Source organism: Hibiscus syriacus, unplaced genomic scaffold (assembly GCF_006381635.1).
Source record: "Hibiscus syriacus cultivar Baekdansim isolate YM2019G1 unplaced genomic scaffold, ASM638163v2 tig00116980_pilon, whole genome shotgun sequence".
Taxonomy (NCBI): Eukaryota; Viridiplantae; Streptophyta; class Magnoliopsida; order Malvales; family Malvaceae; genus Hibiscus; species Hibiscus syriacus.
In genome coordinates, this window is record NW_024063503.1 from 247,451 (window position 1) to 269,172 (window position 21,722).

Below are 21,722 nucleotides of genomic sequence, written 5' to 3' on the forward strand. Positions count from 1 at the left end.
TATATATATATATAGGAAAAATCCAATTATAGTGTTGACGAAAACGGGTAAAGAAAACGAAAGAACACGAGAATTTTACGAGGTTCGGCAATGTGCTTACGTCCTCGGTGCCTAGGCGGCGCTAGAATTTTATTCAATGATATTTTAGGTCTAAGTTACATCTCTATTTATAATAGAAAACCCTGGTACATAATTACAAAATTAACCCTGTACCGTACCGCTGGGGCTACGCCCCCGCACCCCCAAACCCACATAATTTGTAACCCCACAACGAGACTTTCTTTGTAAGGACAGTTGATGTTCGCTGCGTTCGCTTCGCTCACTCCGCTCCATCTCCTGTCCTCTTTACTGGTATATTTATGAGCCATACCTAACATATAGTTTTGCATCTTTTTAGGACTATTAAACAAGAGAAGTTAAAGGTTGAGATTAACAGTAGAAAATGAAAATATATTAACCATAAAAAAATACTTAATTAATCTCATCATTTGATTTCTCTCAATCCAATGAACTTAAAAAGATGTAAAACTAAAAGAATTTTACACAGTGTAAGTGGATAGTAACTCATATATATATATATATATATATGTAAAGCATTATATTAATCTCATCTTTATTGATGGTGATTTTCCGGGGAGCTGCTGTTGCTGGTTTCTTCTCGCCAAGGGTAGATGATGCTGTCGCGCTTACAAAGGCCATTCGTTGGCTGGTACAACACTGGATGCATGGCGCATGCATAATATTATCTTCCATACGCATTCATATATATATATATATATTCTTAGAGTAAACGAAAATAACCAAATAAAAGTTGCTGGCATATTGATATCTCAATAAAATGTTTCCATCCCAACCGAAAGAGAGAAATTTTCAAAACAAAAAGGAAATATTAGTTTTATTGTATTATTAATTATCCATTACAGTTGGTCTGTCTGTCTGCCTCTACTTCTATCGGTTGGACCGTCGGCCTCTACCTCTATTCCTCAGGGTTGGACCGTCGGCCTCTACTTTTGGCTTCTTTCCCTTTCTTTTTTTCCTCTTCTTTCCTGTACTTGATACCACAGGCGTTGCAGAGAGTCTACAATAAAAATAAAAAAGTAAAAGAAAAATACTCCATAGGGATAAAAGTTGACAAGTTATTCAAAGTTCCACCAAGCATTGATGCATACTACAAATTCACTATAATTGAATTAGATGCATTAATAAACAAACTTCAATGAGAAAACTTAAGTTCATTTATAGGAATTGAAGATCTTTTTAAATGATCATGGCTTTCGTTATTACTAAGTCTAATTATCAATAAATGAATATACTTTGTTTATCCTATAAATTAGGGTTTGTCTAATTTCTGATAAAGATATATAAATTAGGAAATGTAAGTATGTGTACCTTGGGGCCGAGAGGTCCTTTGCGCCACATAGGAGTATCATTGGTGTTGCAATTGTAGTTGGTGCATCGCTTGAAGGGGTCATTGTAGGTGCCAAAACGCCATGGGACTTGCCCGCCCGAACCCGAGGCAGAGGAGTTTCCAATCTCGAGATGATGCTGATTTGCAGCGGCTCTCCTTGGAGGGACATCGATCAGCGTGTAGGTATTCGGAGGCACCTCATTCGGAGGAGGAAGAGGACGAGTGGGGGCGAAATTGTAGGAGGAAGAATCAATGGTTCCATAAGAAGGAAGCCCCATAGAAGGGTCTGAAAAAGGGTTAAATGCATTTGCATAATTCATGTTATGGACACCTCTACCAAGTTGATCCGATGGCCATGCAAATCGGGCTTGACTGCCATTGAAGCTTTGTTGACCTTCAACAATTGCTCCTTGGTTAACCAATCCATGCTGAACCATAAACAAATGAATAATAAGAATAAATAGAAATTAAAAGACACATAGTTAATCAAAGCTCAAGTGTACATGAGATTGTTCTTAAATATTTTCTTTATTTCCTCTATCATTTTTCTCTTGATCCTTGACTACCAAACACATTCTACTTGTTTACTCGCTCGATCAATATGATACAAACATTTAAAATCGATGGCTAAATTGAAATATTTATATTATTTTATAATTTTCTATAAAATATACATTTTTATGCTGAAAATTGCAATGGGCGATAAATTATTATTATAGTAACTATCAGTCTGTCACATTATTGACGAGACGACAAAAAGATATACATCCAACGTAGATTTCATTATTTCCTTATTTATTAAAATATAATTAATAATAAACCGTTAAGCTTCGTTGTCATTTCTATTTTTTATGAATTTGACATAAAATAATAATAATAAAAATTATTACAATACCATATATACTTAATGATTTTAATATAAAATGCTATAATCAATCACTAGAACAATAAAAAATCATACCTTTTATTTTAAAATAATTTATTTTGTATTGGAAAAAGCCTTATAACCTTTGTAATATACATGACATTAACACACAAATTAAACCAACTTTTCAATAATCTATAGGAGAAAAGAGTGGTGAATAACCTGAGTATGGTGGTAAAGTGTTGCGTTTTGATGAAAATCAGACAAAGGCAGCCCCAATGTCAGAGAGAGATCAACTCTATCATTGCTATTGTCTTGCTTGTTCATTTCACTAAACGACCTTGAGTTATCCATGGATTCACTGTTTTTTATTATACCAAAAAATAGAATAACACTATTAAAAATCAAATAATTAGACAGTAAAAGAGAGATGAAACAGTGATCTGAAAGACCGATACACAAGTAGGGATTGGTCGGTCCTTTTATGAGATAATGATAAAAATAAAACAAACAAAAAATATCGATTTGAAAATGAGCTTTTCATGATATTTTATAATATAAAACCGATCTGATCTCCATCAATGACTACATGTGATAGAGATGGAGGATGGAGGAGATGGAGGGAGGGAGGGAGGAGACAAGAAAAGACAAAATAATAATAATAATAATACAAAAGAGAGAGACTTACAACTATGGAAGCCTAGGATGTTTTGCTGCTTTGAAATATTTGTGATTAGAAAGGGAAGGAAAACCTCTTATGTATACATACACGTGAGAAATAGAGTCTTTATATGGAAGTTATATATGAACTCCCATTTAAAATATTTTTTATTTTATTTACCTATCGTTATCCAATCAACTTGTTGATTATTTGCTACACCAGAAACCGTTGATTTTCGACTTAATTTAAAGAATTAGCATCTCATATACATATATTAGTGCAACACGTACACACAATTAATCGAAAAATGAAACATATGTGTATTGTATTTATTATTTTATTTCGTCTTTATGACGCAGACATAAACTTATTGTAATTCGATGTAATTATACAATAGCTATATATTTGGATAATCATTGTTATTTATGGGTAATTGAAGTATCCAGTTATACTATTCATTTACAATAGAAAGAACATAATTAGTGATAATGATTTGTGAGAGGAAAACAATTGATGCCAAATCAACGTAGAAAAAATCACACACAATCGATGAAATTTAACATAATTTAGTCTTATCTAGTTCCACGGATGAAAAGAATAATAATTCACTATAAACATTGTAACCTCTAAACTCGTTCTAGGAGTTAGAATTGAATTAGGGTAACCTTGTTGATTACAGAAATGATTTACGAATGATCTAGTTTAATAAATCGTCTTAAAAATATTTACTGATTATAAATTCAGAAATAAACTCATGTCACAATTCAAAGAGGTTGAAAGCAAAAATTTAATCGCACATAATATGAAATCGAGACTACTCCTCTGATAGCCAAATTAGTTATACATCTAAATAATATGAAAATAGAAACATAAATAGGGTGAGCTACGAAGCTTAGTGTGCCCCCTAAATACAAATAATAATTCATATATTTCAGGTATAATATAAAAGCAATAAAATAATCAAGTAACTATATGTAGACACCTATTTTCTTAAAAGATAAAACTAGCAAGAGTTTCTCTCCTAGGAGGACTCTTCCACCACCATATCTTTTAAAGCAACAACCACACCAACAAATGTGCAACAACCGAGCAATGAGTCTAGTTGCATTAGGATTCTATTGTTAATAGGATTCTAAAAATAGTTAGTTTTTTTAAACTATAAATACATGTAATCCTCCTAATTTTTAACACACGATTTAGATACAAAATACAGAGGAAAGCACGGAAAATACAAAGGCAAAGCTATTGTAAACGATTCGAAAAGGAAATAAAAGACAACCGGCAAATTAATTGGTACCGAAAGGGTGGTTCAAGGGTGCTAATCATTCCTTGACTGTAACTGACTCCCGAACCCGACACGTTTCTGTTACAACACAGATCAGGTAAGATGGTGTCCGACCCACCTAAATTCGTTTTAAAGTGGTTGGTGGTGACTCTAACCCAACTCATCCACTTTTTTCAAGTCGAAGTTCAATTTCGGGGCCCAACCGAAAGATAGTTACGACAGTTTGACGACTCTGTTGGGGACAGGTAAGTGAGTCAGGCTGATATTAATTTTCGGTTGTCTTTTTATGTGAAATTAGTAAATTTAAATTTAAATTTATTTATTCGATTCTGATTATTTATCTTTGATTATTTTTCAAATAAATAGTTGTACTGACGTTTTTTAATGATTTCAGCTTTTTCAAAATTTTCATCTCAGGCTCTATACCCGAGCTCCAAACCCTTTTAAGTGGGGGTGAAAGTGACGTATTCGTGGGAATTTATTCTCCGTATGGGCATAAGGGAATGTATCCTCTCGAGTTTAACTTAGTCCACATAAGCTTGTAATGGGCTTAGGACTAAGGGTCTGGCAAGCCCAAGGGGCACCAGCAAGGAGAACTCGGGTACCATTTTAGAACCTAAACCGTGAGAGTACAGAGAATTAGAGCCCACTCTAAAACCTCATTTCAAACCCTAGGCTGCTTTGATTTTATTTCTTTCTTTACTTTATGTTCAAAGCATGTGAACTAGACAAATATGCTGTTAGGATTTGTTTGAAATTAGCATGCGGGATAGAGATCATATCCGGGTAGGAACAATAAGCATGTGGGGTAAGACTTTTTATTTTCATTATTATTATTTTTTATCCTTATCTCACTAATTTTTTCTTCTTCTTTAATTTTCCTTTTTTTTAATTATTCTATTTTATTTTTTTATCATGCGCATCATTTAAAAGAGGTGTTGATCCACAAAAAATGTGTTTGTTAAAATATGAATAATTTGCATTAATGGACAGAGGGGTTGTAATACAAGAGGTGAGAAACGCAGGGGTCCGGCTATGGTAAAAAAAAGACTCAGAAAGAAAATGAGGATAATCTGCAAGACAACTATGTGTCACATTTGATCAAGAAGACATGGTGCCCATAATCAAATAGATCAAAAGTCAACTTTTCAAAAATGGGTTGACAAAGGTGGCAGGGGCAAGACGAGAAAAAGGTTACTGACTTCGAGAGTCATTTCAAAGACAACAAGAACAAAATGATAAAACGATAGCTGAATTGGAAGCCATTGTCGACAGATTCAATGAACTTCTGAGAATCCCTTTGATGAAGGATTTCAATGACGTTTCCGTTATAAAACAGGTTCAGCAAAGGATGAAAGCCAGAGATGCAGTCGTTCGATACTTCTGGGAACAAGTACAAAAAATAGCTCGTCACTTGCATGATTTAGCCAGAGAAGCCGGAGCGGTTTGACAGGGTATTCGACCGGTGACAGATGAAGGTAGAAGACTAATCAACTTGTTTCAGGGTCTAGAGGATTTAGTCCGGATGTACCTTTAAATATGTTTATTGTCTCTTAAAAGATAAAACACTTTTGTCCCAATAAAGATTATTTATAATAACAGACGTGTTTTTGGATCAATGCCTCGAACATTTCATGCATTTTGCATCTACATTTCATTTTTAAGCATTTTCATAAACATGAAATTTCTTCACGGAGAATTCGATGAATTGATTGTAACCATATGACACCACATGTAAGCAAGATTTTAACAATTAAAGAAAAAAACTAAAATTACAATAAATGAGCCCGATTAGCTGGTTGTACGACTAAGCCTGCCAGGATGGTATGAGAAAAGAGTCCACATATCCTAAGGGCTACGATGTTAAAGTTATTTGCAGTTGCCACATAGGATGCTCCAAACATTCCTTTGAGAACTTTAAGGCGTTGAAGCGCGAGATCCAAAACCTGATGGATTCAGGGGCACAGACAGCCGAAGAAGGGGGCATTGCATATATCATTTGCACTTAGAGGATTGTTTTGTTTGAACACGTCTTTGATCTTTCATGGTCGCTTAATCTTTTAAATGATTGAATTTATGCTACTTTCTAAGGTGGAGCAATTGAACAAATTTTAATCTTTAGTTCTTCGAATATTAAATGAATTAAGGATTCTTTTAATTCTTCAAGAATTATGGATTTTTGACATATGGCAATATTAGACATTTCTTAACCTGTCTCAAACCCCAAAATGAAATACCTTAATTCTTTACCCAAAATAACTCATGGCCATTACCAAAAAGACCAATTTTTGACATTACCTCCCTTTGAAATTTTTTAACAATGCCTTTATCTTTTTGACACGCCCATACCTTTCTTTAAGTCAATAAAGTCACACCATTGTTTTTTTAGACTCAAAATTGATATTTTTATACCATTAAAACCCAAGGCATTGAGTTGTTCATTTGAACATGAGCCTTCTTCTAAGACACAACTTGGGGCATCTCGCAGGGAGCATGAACATTGAGACATGTTCGGGGCAAGAAGCAGAAAAACGAATTCTACCATGCATTAATTACACTGTTTTCATGTGAATAAAAATAATCCTGAAAATTTATCCCCTTGGGGATACCTCTTCTATGAGGACTTCCATGTATGAAATGATGAACGACTTTCTTTCTTCATCCCTTCACAATAAGAGAAAATATATATATCCCTTTTGTCCCCTTTTGAGCCTATAGTATTTTTCTTCTGATTCAACCCTAACCAATGATCACCCTCCACACTGGGGGGCAAGGTGGAGAAACTCTGCTCTCATGAGTGAAGACATTGATTCAGATGAGATACTGAAAAGTGAACCAAATGTCAAGTGAAAAGATTTAATCAAAGCAAAAAGAGAAAAAAGCAAAGAGAAAATAAAAAGGAAAAAAACAAAGGAAATTTGAAGAAAAAAGAAGACAAGATGCATATGCAAAGATTCTCTCGATTCAAACGACGCATCGAGATTCAAACTATGAGATTGATCAAGCACAATCATTTCTGAATCACTCCACTCGAAGATCATAGAGAATCAAGAGAGACACACATACGAGCAGATTCAAATTGAGCAAGATATGATTGAAGACATCAGAATGAATTGATCCTTGGTTCAATCACCCTTAAATACTTGTTTGGGCCTTTTATCCCTTTCTTTCATAACCATGAACCATGACATACGTTACATGCCTTAAAAGTCCATTCTAATCATACATTGATTTCTAAACAGAAGAGACTATCTTCATATTTCATCCCGCCCATCAGGATTAATCTTGATTTGCAAAAAATAATGTAATTAATGTATGATAGAGAAAAATAGCAAAGGGGGTTCAAGACATAAATTACGAATGACGTCTTGAAACCAAAGGAGGATTCGATTTGAAAACCTGAAAATGCGGCTCGAATACAAAAATTGGGCAGCTAAGGCGATCGCACAAATTCCTTGATAAGTCGTCGCACAATCCGAGCGTGACCATGAAAGCTGGGAATCGGAGAACACTTCCAATAGAGGAGCATGCAAGCTACCCCATCAAACCTTTGAGCATCAAGTAAACAAAAATGCCAAACCTTTGACCAAACACAATAATCTGAGACTTTTTTTATCCTTTTTTTACTTAACCATTTCCTAAAAATAGATTTAATCTTGGCACGTGTCAAATAGCTATAATTTATTGAAGGATTAACAATGTAATTAATTCTTTAATATTCAATGAACTCTAGTTTTATGATTTGTCTCAATTGTAAAACCGTGAAAGGGACAATATTTTCAAAACTTTTGATTAAACATTTTTCAAAACTCTTTTTTGATGTTTTCCTTTAAAAGAGAAAGAAAAACATTTTTTTCAAAACAAGACAATCTCTCTAGAGTGGATCTTGGTAAATGACATATGGCTCTCAAATACCAAGCTCATGCTTAGAATCAATGTTGAAGCAAGAAATGAGGAACAATGAAGGCATCTTTGAAGATTCAACATCAAATGCTGGGGCATTTTTTGAGATTTAACATCAAAATTTAGGGCATTTTTTGAGATTCAACATCGAATATTGGGGCATCTTTGGGAATTCAATATCCTTATGTGAATTATCAGATCTCCCGAAGGTCTTTCCTCCACGTGCAGGAACCAGCAGACAAAAAATGAGATTCTGTCCGATGAATAAAACAAGAACTAATTCATTATGCATGCATTTTAGAGCATCATTTTTTCCATATACATAATTTTTGCAGCTTTAGAGTCAAGTTTCAACTTCAAGACGAAAGATACTTGATTCAAAGCATATTCAGAAATTGATGGTAGTTACTCAACTTCACAGCGAAGGGGCAACTGTTTGTCGACAAATAACTTTCCAATTTCATTCAGAGTCAATTTCAACTTCACAGCAAAGGATATTAAACTCAAAGCGACACAATTTTCTCGAGAGTAGATTTCAACTTCACGACGAAGAATATCTAGCTTGAAGTCAAACTTCACAATAAAGGGGTCATCTACGGTTTCAACTTCACAACGAATGGAATTGTGTCCACCCGCAACATACAATACTTGGATTTCAAATTCACGACGAAGGATATTCAAGTCAAGGCTCAACTTTACGACGAAGGGGCCATCCACGATTTCAACTCCACAACGGAGGATATCGTACCCACACATCCACGATTTCAACTCCACAACGGAGGATATCGTTCTATTTTGAGGCTCAACTTCACGACGAATGGGATTCCCAGTTTCAGAGCCAATTTCAAAATTTCAACTTCACAGCAAAGGATATTAAACTCAAAGCAACACAATTTGCTCGAGAGTAGATTTCAACTTCACGACGAAGAATATCTAGCTTGAAGTCAAACTTCACAATAAAGGGGTCATCCACGGTTTCAACTTCACAACGAATGGAATTGTGTCCACCCACAACATACAATACTTGGATTTCAAATTCACGACGAAGGATATTCAAGTCAAGGCTCAACTTTACGACGAAGGGGCCATCCACGATTTCAACTCCACAACGGAGGATATCGTACCCACACATCCACGATTTCAACTCCACAACGGAGGATATCGTTCTATTTTGAGGCTCAACTTCACGACGAATGGGATTCCCAGTTTCAGAGCCAATTTCAACTTCACATCGAAGGATATTGGACTCGAGACAACACAAGTTCAACTTCACAGCGAAGGGACGGCTGGTTGTCAACAAACAATTTCCCAGTTCCAGAGCCAATTTCAACTTCACGGCGGAGGATATTGGACTCGGAACAATACAACTTACTTGGATTTCAACTTCACGACGAATGATATCCAATTCCTGGCTCAACTTCACGGCGAATGAGCCACCCACGGTTTCAACTTCACGACGAAGGGAATCGTACACACAAGCAGCATCCATCTCCAGCTTGGATTTCAACTTCACAGCAGAGGATATCCAACTCAGAGAATGAGTGTCTGTCAACAAACTTTTCAGTTTCGAAGTCAAATTCAACTTCACAGCGAAGGATATTGGCCTCGAAACAGCATACTGGATTTCAACTTCACGATGAAGGATATCCAATTCCAAGGCTCAACTTCACAACGAAGGGCCCATCCACGGTTTCAACTTTACGATGAAGGGAATCGTGCTCATCATTGTCTCTCTTGAGACAATTTCCAAGTTTTGTCTCTCTTGAGACAGTTTCCCTTGAAACAAAATATTGTCTCTCTTGAGACAGTTTCCCTTGAAACAAAATCTTTGAATATCTTTTCCTTGAAACAAATTTCGTCTCCCTTGAGACAGTTTCTTTTAGAACTAAGTTTTTCTTGAGACATTTTCTTTTGAAACAAATTTTTTCCCTCTTGAGACAATTTCTCTTGAAACACAAAAAAACCCTCGAAATTGTTTCTCTTGAAACACACACACAAAAAACCTTTGAAAATGTTTCTCTTGAAACACCAAACCCTCGAGTTTGATTACACTCAGCTTCGAGGGCACATCATTTACAACATAACTCAAGGCTAGAAGGGTTATCTGTCACCAAAAGAACTTCGAGTTCGACTATGCTCAGCTCTAAGGCACATCATTTACAGTATAACTCAAGGTAAGACGAGCTATCTGTCAATAAAATTGTCGAGTTCGATTCTATTCAGCTCGATGAAACCTTAATCACACTATTGTCCGACTGCAATCGAGGTTTTTCAAGCCGAGAAGAAGGTTTGGGTTAGCCTTGCCTTAGTAGCAAGAAGCCTTTTTTCCGTCAGCATAACTTAAGTCGAGAAAAACTATCTGTCAGCGAAGACTTTTCGACTTCGGTTTTATTCAGCTCGAGGGCATATCAACCACATTGTGGAGTCAAGAGATTACTTTCCAGTTGAATTTTTAGCCAATGTCTTTAAACCGAGAATAAGACCAAAGTGGACTACAACGAGAAGCCACATTCTGATTCAAATCATTTCAAGATGGACTCGACTTCGCGACGGAGGAGCCATCCGCAATTCAATTCGACAAAGAGTTATTCTTCAACTCCACTGAACGAAAATTTGTGTCTTTTTTATCTTTGTCCTATTTTTTATTCCACGAAAAAGGACAAAGAAGGGCAGCTGTAGACACCCATTTTCTTAAAAAATAGAACTAACAAGAGTTTGTCTCCTAGGAGGACTCTTCCACCACCATATCTTTTAAAGCAACAACCATATCAACAAATGTGCAACAACCGAGCAAGGAGTCTAGTTGCATTAGGATTCTATTGTTAATAGGATTCTAAAAATAGTTAGTTTTTTTCACTATAATAAATGTAATCCTCCCCATTTGTAACACACGATTTACATACAAAATACAGAGGAAAGCACTAAAAATACAAAGGCAAAGCTATTGTAAACGATTCGAAAAGGAAATAAAAGACAACCGGTAAATTAATTGGTACCGAAAGGGTGGTTCAAGGGTGCTAATCCTTCCTTGACTGTAACCGACTCCCGAACCCGACACGTTTCTAGTACAACGCAGATCAAGTAAGATGGTGTCTAACCCACCTAAATTCGTTTTAAAGTGGCCGGTGGCGACTCTAACCCAACTCATCCACATTTTTCAAGTTGAAGCCCAATTCTGGGGCACAACCGAAAGACGGTTACGACACTATATAACAAGATATTTATTATCAAAAAATCATGCAAAAATTTTCACAACTTTACCTCTCGTCATAGACGAACAGAATGAAAAACACTACTTGCTTAAAGGAACCTGAGATCTCCAAAGTGGATCCAGAGCATAAAACAAAAATCAAGATAAGAATGTTACCTTCTGAAGAGGAGTCCGAGTTAGCCTCTATGGAAGAACTGATCAGAAATCAAAAATAGGATGGGGATGTTTCCCTCCGAAGAGGACCCCATGTAGAATCAGTACGATATATAATCTCATACAGAATCGGATAGAGATTATGCCCTTCATAGAGGATCCCATCTAGAATCAGAACGGAGATATAATTCCATGCAGAATCAGAATGGTGATTATGCCCTTCATAGAGTGCAATGCCCCAAACTTTGGTTAGTGACTAAAATGTAAGATTTTAAAGTTTGGTTACTAAAGTATAAACTTGTAAAAATGTAGGGACCAAAAATGTAATTTTGAAATGTTATATATATTTAAGCCCGTAAATATAGAAGAATTTATTTGGTAATCAGATTTTCGATACGATATTTGTGTTAAAAACTATAAAGCGATAAAGTTCGGTGTCAAAATCAAATAATCGGATCGAACCAAAATTTTACGAAAATCAGATAAAGTTCGAGGTCAATTCAGGTTCAAACTTTAGATGGAAAAAATTAATTTGATACGAGATAATACTATAATTATCTATTATATATTTAAGGATAATTGTAATAATACTTATCTTTATGTTATTTTTCCAATTAGATCTTTGTTTTACCTAGTAAATATGTTTAAAAGACTGGTCGGATCATATATAAGTTTATCTTAAAATTAGATCGGGTAAAGCCCTTTTAAGCCTAAGTCGATGAAAGAGTTTAATTTTCAGATCAAATTTAAATATAAATAAATTAAAAATCTAATTCGACTCAACCCAACTCATGATCATTTGTAATTATGACTGTCCTTTGTATTGTTAATCACATTATGCAAGTTTTGCACAACCTAGTCCTTCAAATATGAACATAAGAACCTGGAACAAAATACCAATAATGATTGAGGTAATCATTTTTTTAAAAAATTTAAAATTATTATATATTTTTAGATTTTTTAAATATTTTTATTAAAAATTTATTTTTATCCATTATGAAAATTTTAAAATTTAAATACTCATTTTAATAGCTTGTAAGTTAATTAAGTCTAGATCAAACTTAAAAAAATAATTTAAATTATATATTATATATTTCAAGAAAAAATTATATATTTTATTTAAATCTGTTGAAGAATCAGGTAAAGAAAAACGAAAGAACACAATAATTTTAACGAGGTTCAGTAATGTGCTTACGTCATCGGTGCCTAGGCGACGCTAGAAGTTTTATTTAATGTCTCATAGGTTTAGGTTATATCTCTATTTATAATAAATAAATCATGGTACATATTTACAAATATAACCCTGTACCGTATCGCGGGACTACGCCCCCGCACCCCAACCCACATAATCGTAACCCCCACTACGAGACTTTCTTTATAAGGACAATTGATGTTCGCTGCGTTCTCTTCGCTCACTCCGCTCCATCCCCTGTCCTCTTTACCGGTATATTTATGAGTCATAACTAACAAAATCTAATTAAAGAAAATCTAAAATATTAATAATAAATTATATTTCAATAGTTTAAGAATCCAAATTTATAACTATTTTTAAATAATAATTTAAGTCGATTTAATTGAGTTCAGGTTTTAATTTTAAAAAATCAAATATTCGTATCCTAAAAATGGAATTTTATAATTATAATACTTATTTAAGGACTTTGAAATATTGTTGGGGGAAATGTATTTTAAAAAACTTATCGGTTAAAGCGTTTTTCATTTGGAAACTTGCTGTCCACCACAACCACAAGAATTGACAACTAAGCAATCAAATCAAAGGGGCCGAAGGATAAATTACAACACAATATGTTGCAGAAAGACATATCTTCAAAGAAAAGGGTCATATCTGGAAATTTTAAAAAGAAAAGAAACCACGTCTAACAAACCGATTACTTGTCGGTTTCTGCATCGACAGGAAATCGGATCCTGGCCGTCAATCTATAACCCTAAAAATCTAACCGTCCAGAGATTATTCTCGTTCATTGGCCTTCTTACGTCGGGCAATCTGACTTTTCCAGATTCAGGGATTCCGACGCGGAACGCAGGGGGGAAAAGCTTCAATTGAAAGCAAAAATTTTCAGTTTTGGATTAAAACTAAAAGAACCAAAGGAAATTAACGGATCAGTAGTAATTCGTTTGATCTGGTGGGAAATTTCAATTCTAAAACTGAAGAATTAGGGTTTCTTTCTTCTCTCTTTAGATTTCTTTGATCTCGTTTTCATTTTCATTCTCTTTTATAAAAAGATGAACAATCAGTCTCAGATGATGAATCAGCCACCGCAAATGATGATGAACGCGGTCCAGGTCCAAGTTCCAGTTCAACCGCAGATGACGAATAAGTCTCATCAGTTGATGTCGTCGGCGGCTCACTCTCAGGCGATGAATCAATTTGTGGTGGCGCAGTCGCAGCCCATAAGTTCTGGTACTCAGATGATGACTCAGCCTCCTCCGATGATGCTTAATCGAAGCTATGAGCCTTGGCAATCTCGGGACCCAAACCAAAACCCTAACCCTAGCAAGAAATTCTCTTCTTTCAATCGTAATAACAACTGGAAGGGGAAAAAAGTTTCGTTCGCTAAAGATTCTTGGAAGTTTGAGAATAAGCCTTTATCCATGGGTTCTGGTTCTGCTATTTCTTCTGTGCCTGTTTCTTCCGGTAGTAATACTCAAGGATACAAACCTCCAACTCTTAACGAGCTACGAAATCAGAACCGGTTAAAAGCCAGAAAATTCTACGGCAACAAGAAGAAATTCAATTACGGCAACAACCGGTTTGCTCCTTATGCTCCGCGAAATACAACTTCCTTTATAATCCGAGCAAAAAAGTCCGGTGGCATAACGTCTTTGGTGTCGCCATGTCCTGTGACACCCGCGGTTCTTCCTACGCCAATGTTTTCACCATCAAGGGAGGTTTTGGGTGATATGGCCAAGGAAGAATGGGGTGTGGATGGTTATGGGTCAATGAAGGGGTTGATTAGACTTCGATCACCGGAAATTGGTCACGATGAAGAGGAAGACGAGGATGGGGGAAATGGTGGGGATTCAAGTGAGAGTGATGTGGAGGAACACGTGGAAGTGGAGAGGAGATTGGACCACGATTTAAGTAGGTTTGAGATGATATATCCAAGTTATGGAGGTGATTATAACAATTCTTTGGAGAATAGAGTGGATGATCAAGATACCCATATAGCTCAGTTGGAAGAAGAGAATTTGACATTAAAAGAAAGGTTGTTTTTTATGGAGAGGGAATTGGGGGATTTGAGGAGGAGGTTGCAGTTTTTAGAGAGGCAGAGTCAGATAGTGGAAGATGTTAATGAGGAGGTTGTGGAGAATGGGTCTGATAAGGAGAGTGAGGATGTTGGCTCTGATCTTAGGGTGGTTACCAGTGCTGCTGCTCATAGTAATGTGGAGATGCTGAGGTTTGCTGCTCATCATACTAGAAACGTTGATGTTGTGGAGGTGAGCAATAATGGTGGAATGCCACAGAATGAAATTGTAATGGATGTTTTTATGGATGAGGCTGCAAGAGAAAATGAGCTAAACAACGAAGGAAAGGGGAACAGTGAATTAAAGCCTCAAAATGTGAAGGAGGGAATAATTCGAGACGAGGAAAATGATGCCAAGGGTGGTGACGCCAGAGGCAATGAGTTTGTTGAGGAGAAGCATGTTGAAGAAAACATGGACGAGTATGTGGAGGAGAAGACTGTTGAAGAAGACAAAGACAAGTCGAGGTGCGAAGAAATTAGCAATGAGGCTGCTGAAAACACTGACACAAAGAAAGAGGAAGTGCGTTTATGAACAGCATTGGCGAAGGTGACTGACTGACTGACTGTTTTAAACTTGCCTGGGTAATGTATGAATTGGGGATCTTAGCTGTGTTTTTACATTTTTTTAGTTTTACAGGGTCAAGAGAGGGTGCTTGGACTTTGCTCTCCTTTCACTGCCCTCATATGCTCTTGGAAGTGTGCATCTTTTCTGGCTTTTTTTTTTATTTGTTTCCCCCTCTTTTTATCGTCCTTTTGGTTTGGAAAGGGTTAAAAGGGGTGTGTGGGAAAAGGGGAGCTGTATTTGTTTAGCTGGAAAAGGGTTATCCATTAAAGTTCTTTTGTTACATACACATGTTTGTGTTGATTTCAACTTCTTTACTGTTTGAAAAAGAACCTACTAGTATGTAAGACAAATTTTTGCTTTGATGTATTTATGATTGTTTTGCATAATGTCCTGAACTGAAGCTTCTTCTTTAACATATTTCTCTCTCACAAAAGTATTGTGGTTTGATATTATTGGTCATTATCTCTTCCTGTTTCTAAATTAACAAACTTACTGGTCAAATTAATTGCCTTCTTATGGGATTCATATGATACTTTCTATTTATATTTCTAAATTGACATAGTTGAGATCTGATTTGCCCAGTCTTGTGTTACTGAGAAATAATTGAAAAAGAAAATTCTTACTATGATCATTCCACTTGTTAGCATGCAGAAGGGAACTCTTCATCCCATGTGCAAGTTTTAATCAGTTGTCCATTATTGTTTGTATATTTATGTTAAAAAGAGAGTGTTTGTTCTATTTTGGTAATTTGATACTGCTGAATAATATAAGTGAGGCTTGTGGCCGTAAGATGGTTTGCTTCTCTGTTATTCTTGGAGTTAATTGGTATACTACTTTTTGTGCATCATTGTACACACTCTCTTGTGGACAGTTCATAGTGTTGTACTAAAATTCTATGTTAAATTGTGTTCTGTTACTCGGGCTAGTGTCCGATAGTGTATGTTCAGTTTTTTTTTCTCTGCTCTTCCATATCTGGAGTGCCCGTATCGTACCTCGTATGTGACTGGCTATTAGTTCGACAGTGTGGCTATGAGCTTATTCGTCTAAGGACTCATTTATCATGGGGCTGATTCACTAGCTAAGTCATAACTAACTAATTAGTTGTTTGTTTGTCTGTATATTTTGCACATAAAATTCACAGGAGGAACTGAAAGGGTAAAAAACCTAGCACGGCTTCATGTGCAGAATCCTCTTTATCGTTGAGGTGAAAGCTGTGGAGGTTTAGTTCATTTACATTATTATTGAAGTCTTACCTGGATAATGATTCTCCTTGTACTACTCCATGACTCTTAAAACTAGAGCTGCAGTGTTTTTAAGGAGTGTATCCATCAAGGATCATGTTAAGTTGGCAGATTGTGTGGTCATTTCCAGAAGCATTTGATTAATATTGGGACACAATATGAATGAAGTATATTTTCTTTCCACTCAACTTGTTGGGACTGGCAATGCCAATATAGCCTTTTGTCTTTTCAGTTTGGCATTGGATTCCACTTTCATGTATCAGATGCGAATTGTTTCACTTTATTTATTAATTAGACAAGACAAAATGGGAATATTTTATACGGAAGACTGAAATTATTTCATTCAAAAGAGAGGGTTCATGTATGTTTATTCCTAGCACCTTTGGCAAATCCGACCACCTTTGCGGACATTCGAGAAAGATCAAACTTCAAAAGAATGACATTTGCTCATGTTAATTATTATTATATATTTAATTTATATCTTAATTTTAAATAACTAAATATTTTTTCCTTATTTACATATTCAATCAATTTAAGTCGATCATTCCACTTCACTAATACCATCTACATGGTTACTTCATCAAGGCCAACAAATCACTGTAATTGTCGTGTTGAGATTTGGTAATTCACGGATGCTTTGTGGGACAGTAGCAGAAAATTTGTTGCAACTATATCTGCTCAAGCTGGTTCAAGAATCTTAGTTGAGGTGGTAAGGTGATAAGGGTGAAGGAAGTAAACGCTTGCAATGCCCTTGGCGGCAATTGAGGGTAGGTTTTTAATTTTAAGTAAAACAATTGTAAGTTACATTTTCTTTCCTTCCATGCGGGTCCTGAATTTTTTTCAACCCCAAATTGATACGGTTTATAAATACGAAGGGTTAAATTTGTTAAATTATTTATATTTAAGATTTAATTGATAAATTTTGTAAATATTGAAAACCAAATATGTTACTATATCAATTAACCAACCATCATGTCAACAATCAATTAATCATTTAATGAGACTGGTTAAAATAGTTGAAATTTATAATTTTGGCTACAAATTGAGAAAAAAAAATATTAGTTGAGTGACCAAAATAAAAATAGTTCCGACTCTCAGGAAAGCTCACCCTAGTAACAATAACCATGAGACATACATGAATTGAGAACCTGCAGTTAAACAATCGAAAGAGTAAGAGAGATGGAGAGTCCCAAAAATATAGCATTGGTACATAAGGAAAGGAAACCACAAAATCAGAAATCAGCATTCTGAGCCCAACAACTTACCTTCTACCTGGAAAATAGTGTAAAAGGGGGGGGGGAATAATGTAAAATACTGATACATACATGAATTTAAATATAAATTCTTACTGCTGCTTCCCTTGCATTTCCATTTATATCCTCATTTCCTTTTATCGTCTTTTTTTCACTCTTTCTATCCTTGATCAGTCAATTGTCATGGGTTGAGTCATGCAACACCTGAAGCGGGCCTTACGAACGGTTGTAAGTATATCCATTTCGGCAATCTCGAGCATCTTCACGATATCAAAGAAGGGTGGACGGACTTCTGGGTTAGTATCCCAGCAACGCATCATGATCTCACGCAGCACCGGGAGGCAATCATTCGGAATAACTGGCCTTACACCCTTGTTCACCACAGCAAATGCTGCCTGCACTGCAGTCATGTTCTGGAAAGGAAGCAAGCCTGTGATAAGCTCCCACAGGACTATTCCAAAACTATACAAGTCTACTTTTTGCGTGTAGGGTCTGTGCTGTATCATCTCTCTGCAAGAACAAAAGATAACTACTAATATGAATAACGAACAAAAATGTATAAATTACTTAACAGATGCAATTCAGATACCAATTCAGCCGGTCAGCTAATGAATGCAGTTTCATGTAAAGCATAATTTCTGTGGAAACTAATGATAAACTAAATGTCAAAACAACTGCATCAGCAAACACCATCACATGATTATTATTGCTTTGGACAAATCTAAATAACATAGTAAGTGGGAGAGTAACAAGATCAAGTGATTGATGAAGAATACTAGAATTAGATTCTTAGGAGAACTTTCAATACTTTCAAATTGCGAACCCAGATCTAAAGAAAGAAGACCTGTTTTCACATCCATCTTTTTTTTTTCTTTTTGAAAGAATCACAGCCATCTTAGCTGGAACAAAACAAACACCCAAAAATATGGACAAAATATATGATTAACTGCAAATAGGGGCAGCGGATGAAGACAAGCTCATTACAATCTCTCTTGCTCAAAAATCTTTTTATTTTATTTTATAAAATCTTGCTCAAATATCGCTCAAATATCTGAACTGTTTAAAACTTCACAAGAAGACTTACGCTTCAAAACCAATTTAGGATATATATAAATGTATGAACGAGTGCTTGAAAGTACTTTATAAATCATCCACCTTATAGTTGTTGCATCTTCTTTGTTTTACTTGAGAAGAAGCCTAATTCACTTTAAGCTGCAACAAACCAGATGCCAGACCTCAAAAATACAATATTCTAAGATGATAAATGTACATCCCCAGTAATCTACTCAAAATTTCTTCGAGATAACCAACAACTAAATCACTTTTCAAGAATTTGAATTTGTTTAAACATTACAATATTCTAACCAAAAAACAAATAGAACTCAAAATATCTAAATAAAATCTGCAAAATCATTGAAGGTTATTAAATAAAGGGGTAGGAAATCGACACAGAAATATCGCACAGCCTTATAGGTTTTTCTTCAAAAAAAATCCAAGTTCACGCAAATTAGCAAGAATCACCTAACAAATATGGGAACTGCCATCAATATTCTTTTAACAAAAAAATTATAAATGGTATATTGTAAAAGAGGTAGACTTTAACATATACAATACAAAAAACTTACGGAGCCATCCAACGGTATGTCCCTGTCTCTGGTGTCATGCCCTCAGTCTGCACCTCAATACGTGCCACTCCAAAATCTGCAATCTTTATTGATTTATCAGAAGCTATTAGAAGATTATCTGACTTCAAATCCCTGTGAATAAACCCAAGCCCGTGCACACAGGCCATCCCTCTTGCAACATCCAGTGCTTGCTTAACTGCCAATTTCAATGGCACAGCACGATTCTGCCTCCTTGTCAGAAACTGTCGAACTGAGCCACCCTTTGCATACTCCGTCACAATGCACCAAACCATAGGTTTGCGACAACCCCCAATAAATCGAACAACATTTGGATGCTTCAGTGTTGCAAGCATCGTAACTTCCTGCTGAAATTGTTGTTCCATAACTTGTGCCTTCTCTGGGCTATTCTCCGGCCTTTCTAATATCTTAATCGCAACATCCTCACCATTATATGTACCTCTGTATAACTTCCCAAAGGCTCCTTGAGCAAAAGCTGAACCCATGTTAAGTATCCTTAAATCGATAGTCCACTCATCATAATTTAGCAATCCCTCAGTTGGATACCTATTATCGATCAATGCCTGTGCTAATGCATCATCATTAAGTGCATGGCCAACTTTACCAGGACGAATCACGCTCTGTCCCACAGACGTGGAGTAATTGTGGCGGTTAGTAGGCTTCAGACCAGGGTGGCTTAAAATGTGGGTTAGAGAATCATTAGAACCGATGCTACTGTTTTCAACTGAAATGGACACAATTGTCTGTAAACTGTCAATAGACATGTTGGTGCCCTCTCCAAGCTTTTGGTAAAACCCTTGAGTAAAATCATAGTAATTGTTATCATTGTTGTTGGTTCCTCCCATAAGTCCTGTAAATTTAGGACCCTCAACCATTTTCCCAATCATGAATGAAACCCCAAATGATAAAAACTATGATAAGCAGATGCCCTTAGCCCGAACTCTTTATACACATTCGATGGCACAATCTCTACACGACCTGCCCAAAAACCAGCAAAAATGAAAGCCTGTGAGTTCCGTCTGACATTAAGAGCTAAAGATTATGGACGAGCACTGATCAGGTTTTATGACAAAACTAGAGTCAATAGATAGAGAGAATCAAAAGTGTTCAACAAAAGTACCCATTAGCAAGCAAAAGGAGGTAAATGAACATTTGGAGATTTAAGAGGATAAGTATCATCAGACAGCCAGGTCCTTACATTTTTTTTTCTTGGGGTTTGTTTCTAATTTAAATTATTTGAGAAAGGAGATACTTCAGAAATGATCGTTTATGGGTTTAGCTTCAAAAGAATCGAATTAAGAAATGAGGCAAACCGCGTTTAGTTAGGAAAAATAGAACCATTCGAGCCGCTATCAAACCCTAGAAATGCAATTACTGAGGATCCCAGATTGCTTAAACTGAGTCGAAGCTCATAAGCCAAAATAACCGTTCAAGAAACAGTCAAACCTTCAAAGTACCAGCGATAGAATGAATTCTAGACCAACCAGATACAAATAGAAAATCAAAATTCTTACCTTTAAATTTTATATTCAAGTTATACATACTTCCCAGTTCAAAATTTTCATTTTCTAATTATAAATCCTAAATTATCAAAAGGAATAGCATGTTACAGCAAGAAGGCATAAATCAGATTATGAGAAGACGCTGAAAAAAAAAAAAGAAGCTCGGAAAATTACAGAAAAGCAGCCAAAACTTTAGCAGGACAAGTGATTAAGAGAGTGGATTTAAGGGGATAAATAACATGCATACCTGAAATTTATTATTAACAAAAAGAGTAGATGGAATTTGGATAACGACTGATCGAGATGGTTAATTTAATAAATTCATCAAATGCCTCCTGCAAGAAGAAGTGCGAGACTAAGAAGACGAGCAAAATATTTAGCAAACAAAAAAGAAAAAGGAAAAGAAATTGCAGAATACAAGAAAATATCAAAAATCCCTACCTTTTCCCATAATTTATGATTTAGTCCCTAAACTTTACCAAAATTCCAAATTAATCCAATTTCACATTTTAACATCAAATTCAACATTCTAACTTTTGAATTTCATCATAGTACATCATCTATTGAGTAATTATAATTCAATCCCTAAATTTTCCATTAATTTTGAATAAGTCCTTATAATTTTACAAGTTTTGAATTTGATCCAAGTTATCATCCAAATATAAAATTTAACACTCCAACATTCAATTTCAAAATAATACATCAATTATTAAACAATTTCACATTAATATCCATATTTCTTAATTTATACTATTAAGTCCCTACACTT

General features: G+C 35.4%; 3 protein-coding genes across 6 annotated transcripts; 1 reads left to right on the forward strand and 2 right to left on the reverse strand.

Annotated features, from left to right (window-relative positions):
• Nucleotides 1–976: 976 nt before the first annotated feature.
• Nucleotides 977–2,627, reverse strand: LOC120192784 (GATA transcription factor 29-like). Its single transcript, XM_039195501.1, has 3 exons — nt 2,496–2,627; nt 1,390–1,836; nt 977–1,078 (listed from the first exon to the last, which is right to left on the reverse strand). Exons 1-3 carry the CDS (start codon nt 2,625–2,627, stop codon nt 977–979), a joined length of 681 nt encoding a protein of 226 aa, XP_039051432.1.
• A 4,282-nt stretch (nt 2,628–6,909) lies between these two features.
• On the reverse strand, nt 6,910–21,372 carry LOC120192791 (serine/threonine-protein kinase STY13-like). 3 transcript variants are annotated; one of them, XM_039195507.1, is made up of 5 exons: nt 21,201–21,372; nt 19,434–20,429; nt 17,939–18,318; nt 7,190–7,192; nt 6,910–6,922 (listed from the first exon to the last, which is right to left on the reverse strand). In XM_039195507.1, the coding sequence occupies exons 2-3, from the start codon at nt 20,336–20,338 to the stop codon at nt 17,979–17,981; spliced, it is 1,245 nt and encodes a 414-aa protein (XP_039051438.1). In that variant the 5' UTR covers nt 20,339–20,429; nt 21,201–21,372; the 3' UTR covers nt 6,910–6,922; nt 7,190–7,192; nt 17,939–17,978. The 3 variants fall into 3 exon arrangements, 2 of the variants coding, with proteins under 2 accessions (XP_039051438.1, XP_039051437.1); XR_005522801.1 differs by lacking the exons at nt 6,910–6,922; nt 7,190–7,192 and adding exons at nt 18,948–19,025; nt 19,076–19,121 and having other exon boundaries at nt 18,249–18,318; XM_039195506.1 differs by lacking the exons at nt 6,910–6,922; nt 7,190–7,192 and having other exon boundaries at nt 17,821–18,318.
• LOC120192790 lies at nt 13,351–15,664 on the forward strand. Of its 2 annotated transcripts, none has more exons than XM_039195504.1 (2): nt 13,351–15,296; nt 15,379–15,664. In XM_039195504.1, the coding sequence occupies exon 1, from the start codon at nt 13,728–13,730 to the stop codon at nt 15,279–15,281; it is 1,554 nt and encodes a 517-aa protein (XP_039051435.1). In that variant the 5' UTR covers nt 13,351–13,727; the 3' UTR covers nt 15,282–15,296; nt 15,379–15,664. The 2 variants fall into 2 exon arrangements, with proteins under 2 accessions (XP_039051435.1, XP_039051436.1); XM_039195505.1 differs by having other exon boundaries at nt 15,387–15,664.
• Nucleotides 21,373–21,722: the final 350 nt, after the last annotated feature.

Excerpts from the sequence above, each read along its gene's own strand:
- LOC120192784 (XM_039195501.1), bottom strand. The coding sequence starts at position 2,627 with ATGGATAACTCAAGGTCGTTTAGTGAAATGAACAAGCAAGACAATAGC. Across the intron at positions 1,837-2,495 it reads CACTTTACCACCATACTCAG|CATGGATTGGTTAACCAAGG; the intron begins GTTATTCACCAC and ends TTTATGGTTCAG. Across the intron at positions 1,079-1,389 it reads AAGGACCTCTCGGCCCCAAG|ACTCTCTGCAACGCCTGTGG; the intron begins GTACACATACTT and ends TTTTTATTGTAG.
- LOC120192790 (XM_039195504.1), top strand. The coding sequence starts at position 13,728 with ATGAACAATCAGTCTCAGATGATGAATCAGCCACCGCAAATGATGATG.
- LOC120192791 (XM_039195507.1), bottom strand. The coding sequence starts at position 20,338 with ATGATTGGGAAAATGGTTGAGGGTCCTAAATTTACAGGACTTATGGGA. Across the intron at positions 18,319-19,433 it reads ACATACCGTTGGATGGCTCC|AGAGATGATACAGCACAGAC; the intron begins GTAAGTTTTTTG and ends TTGTTCTTGCAG.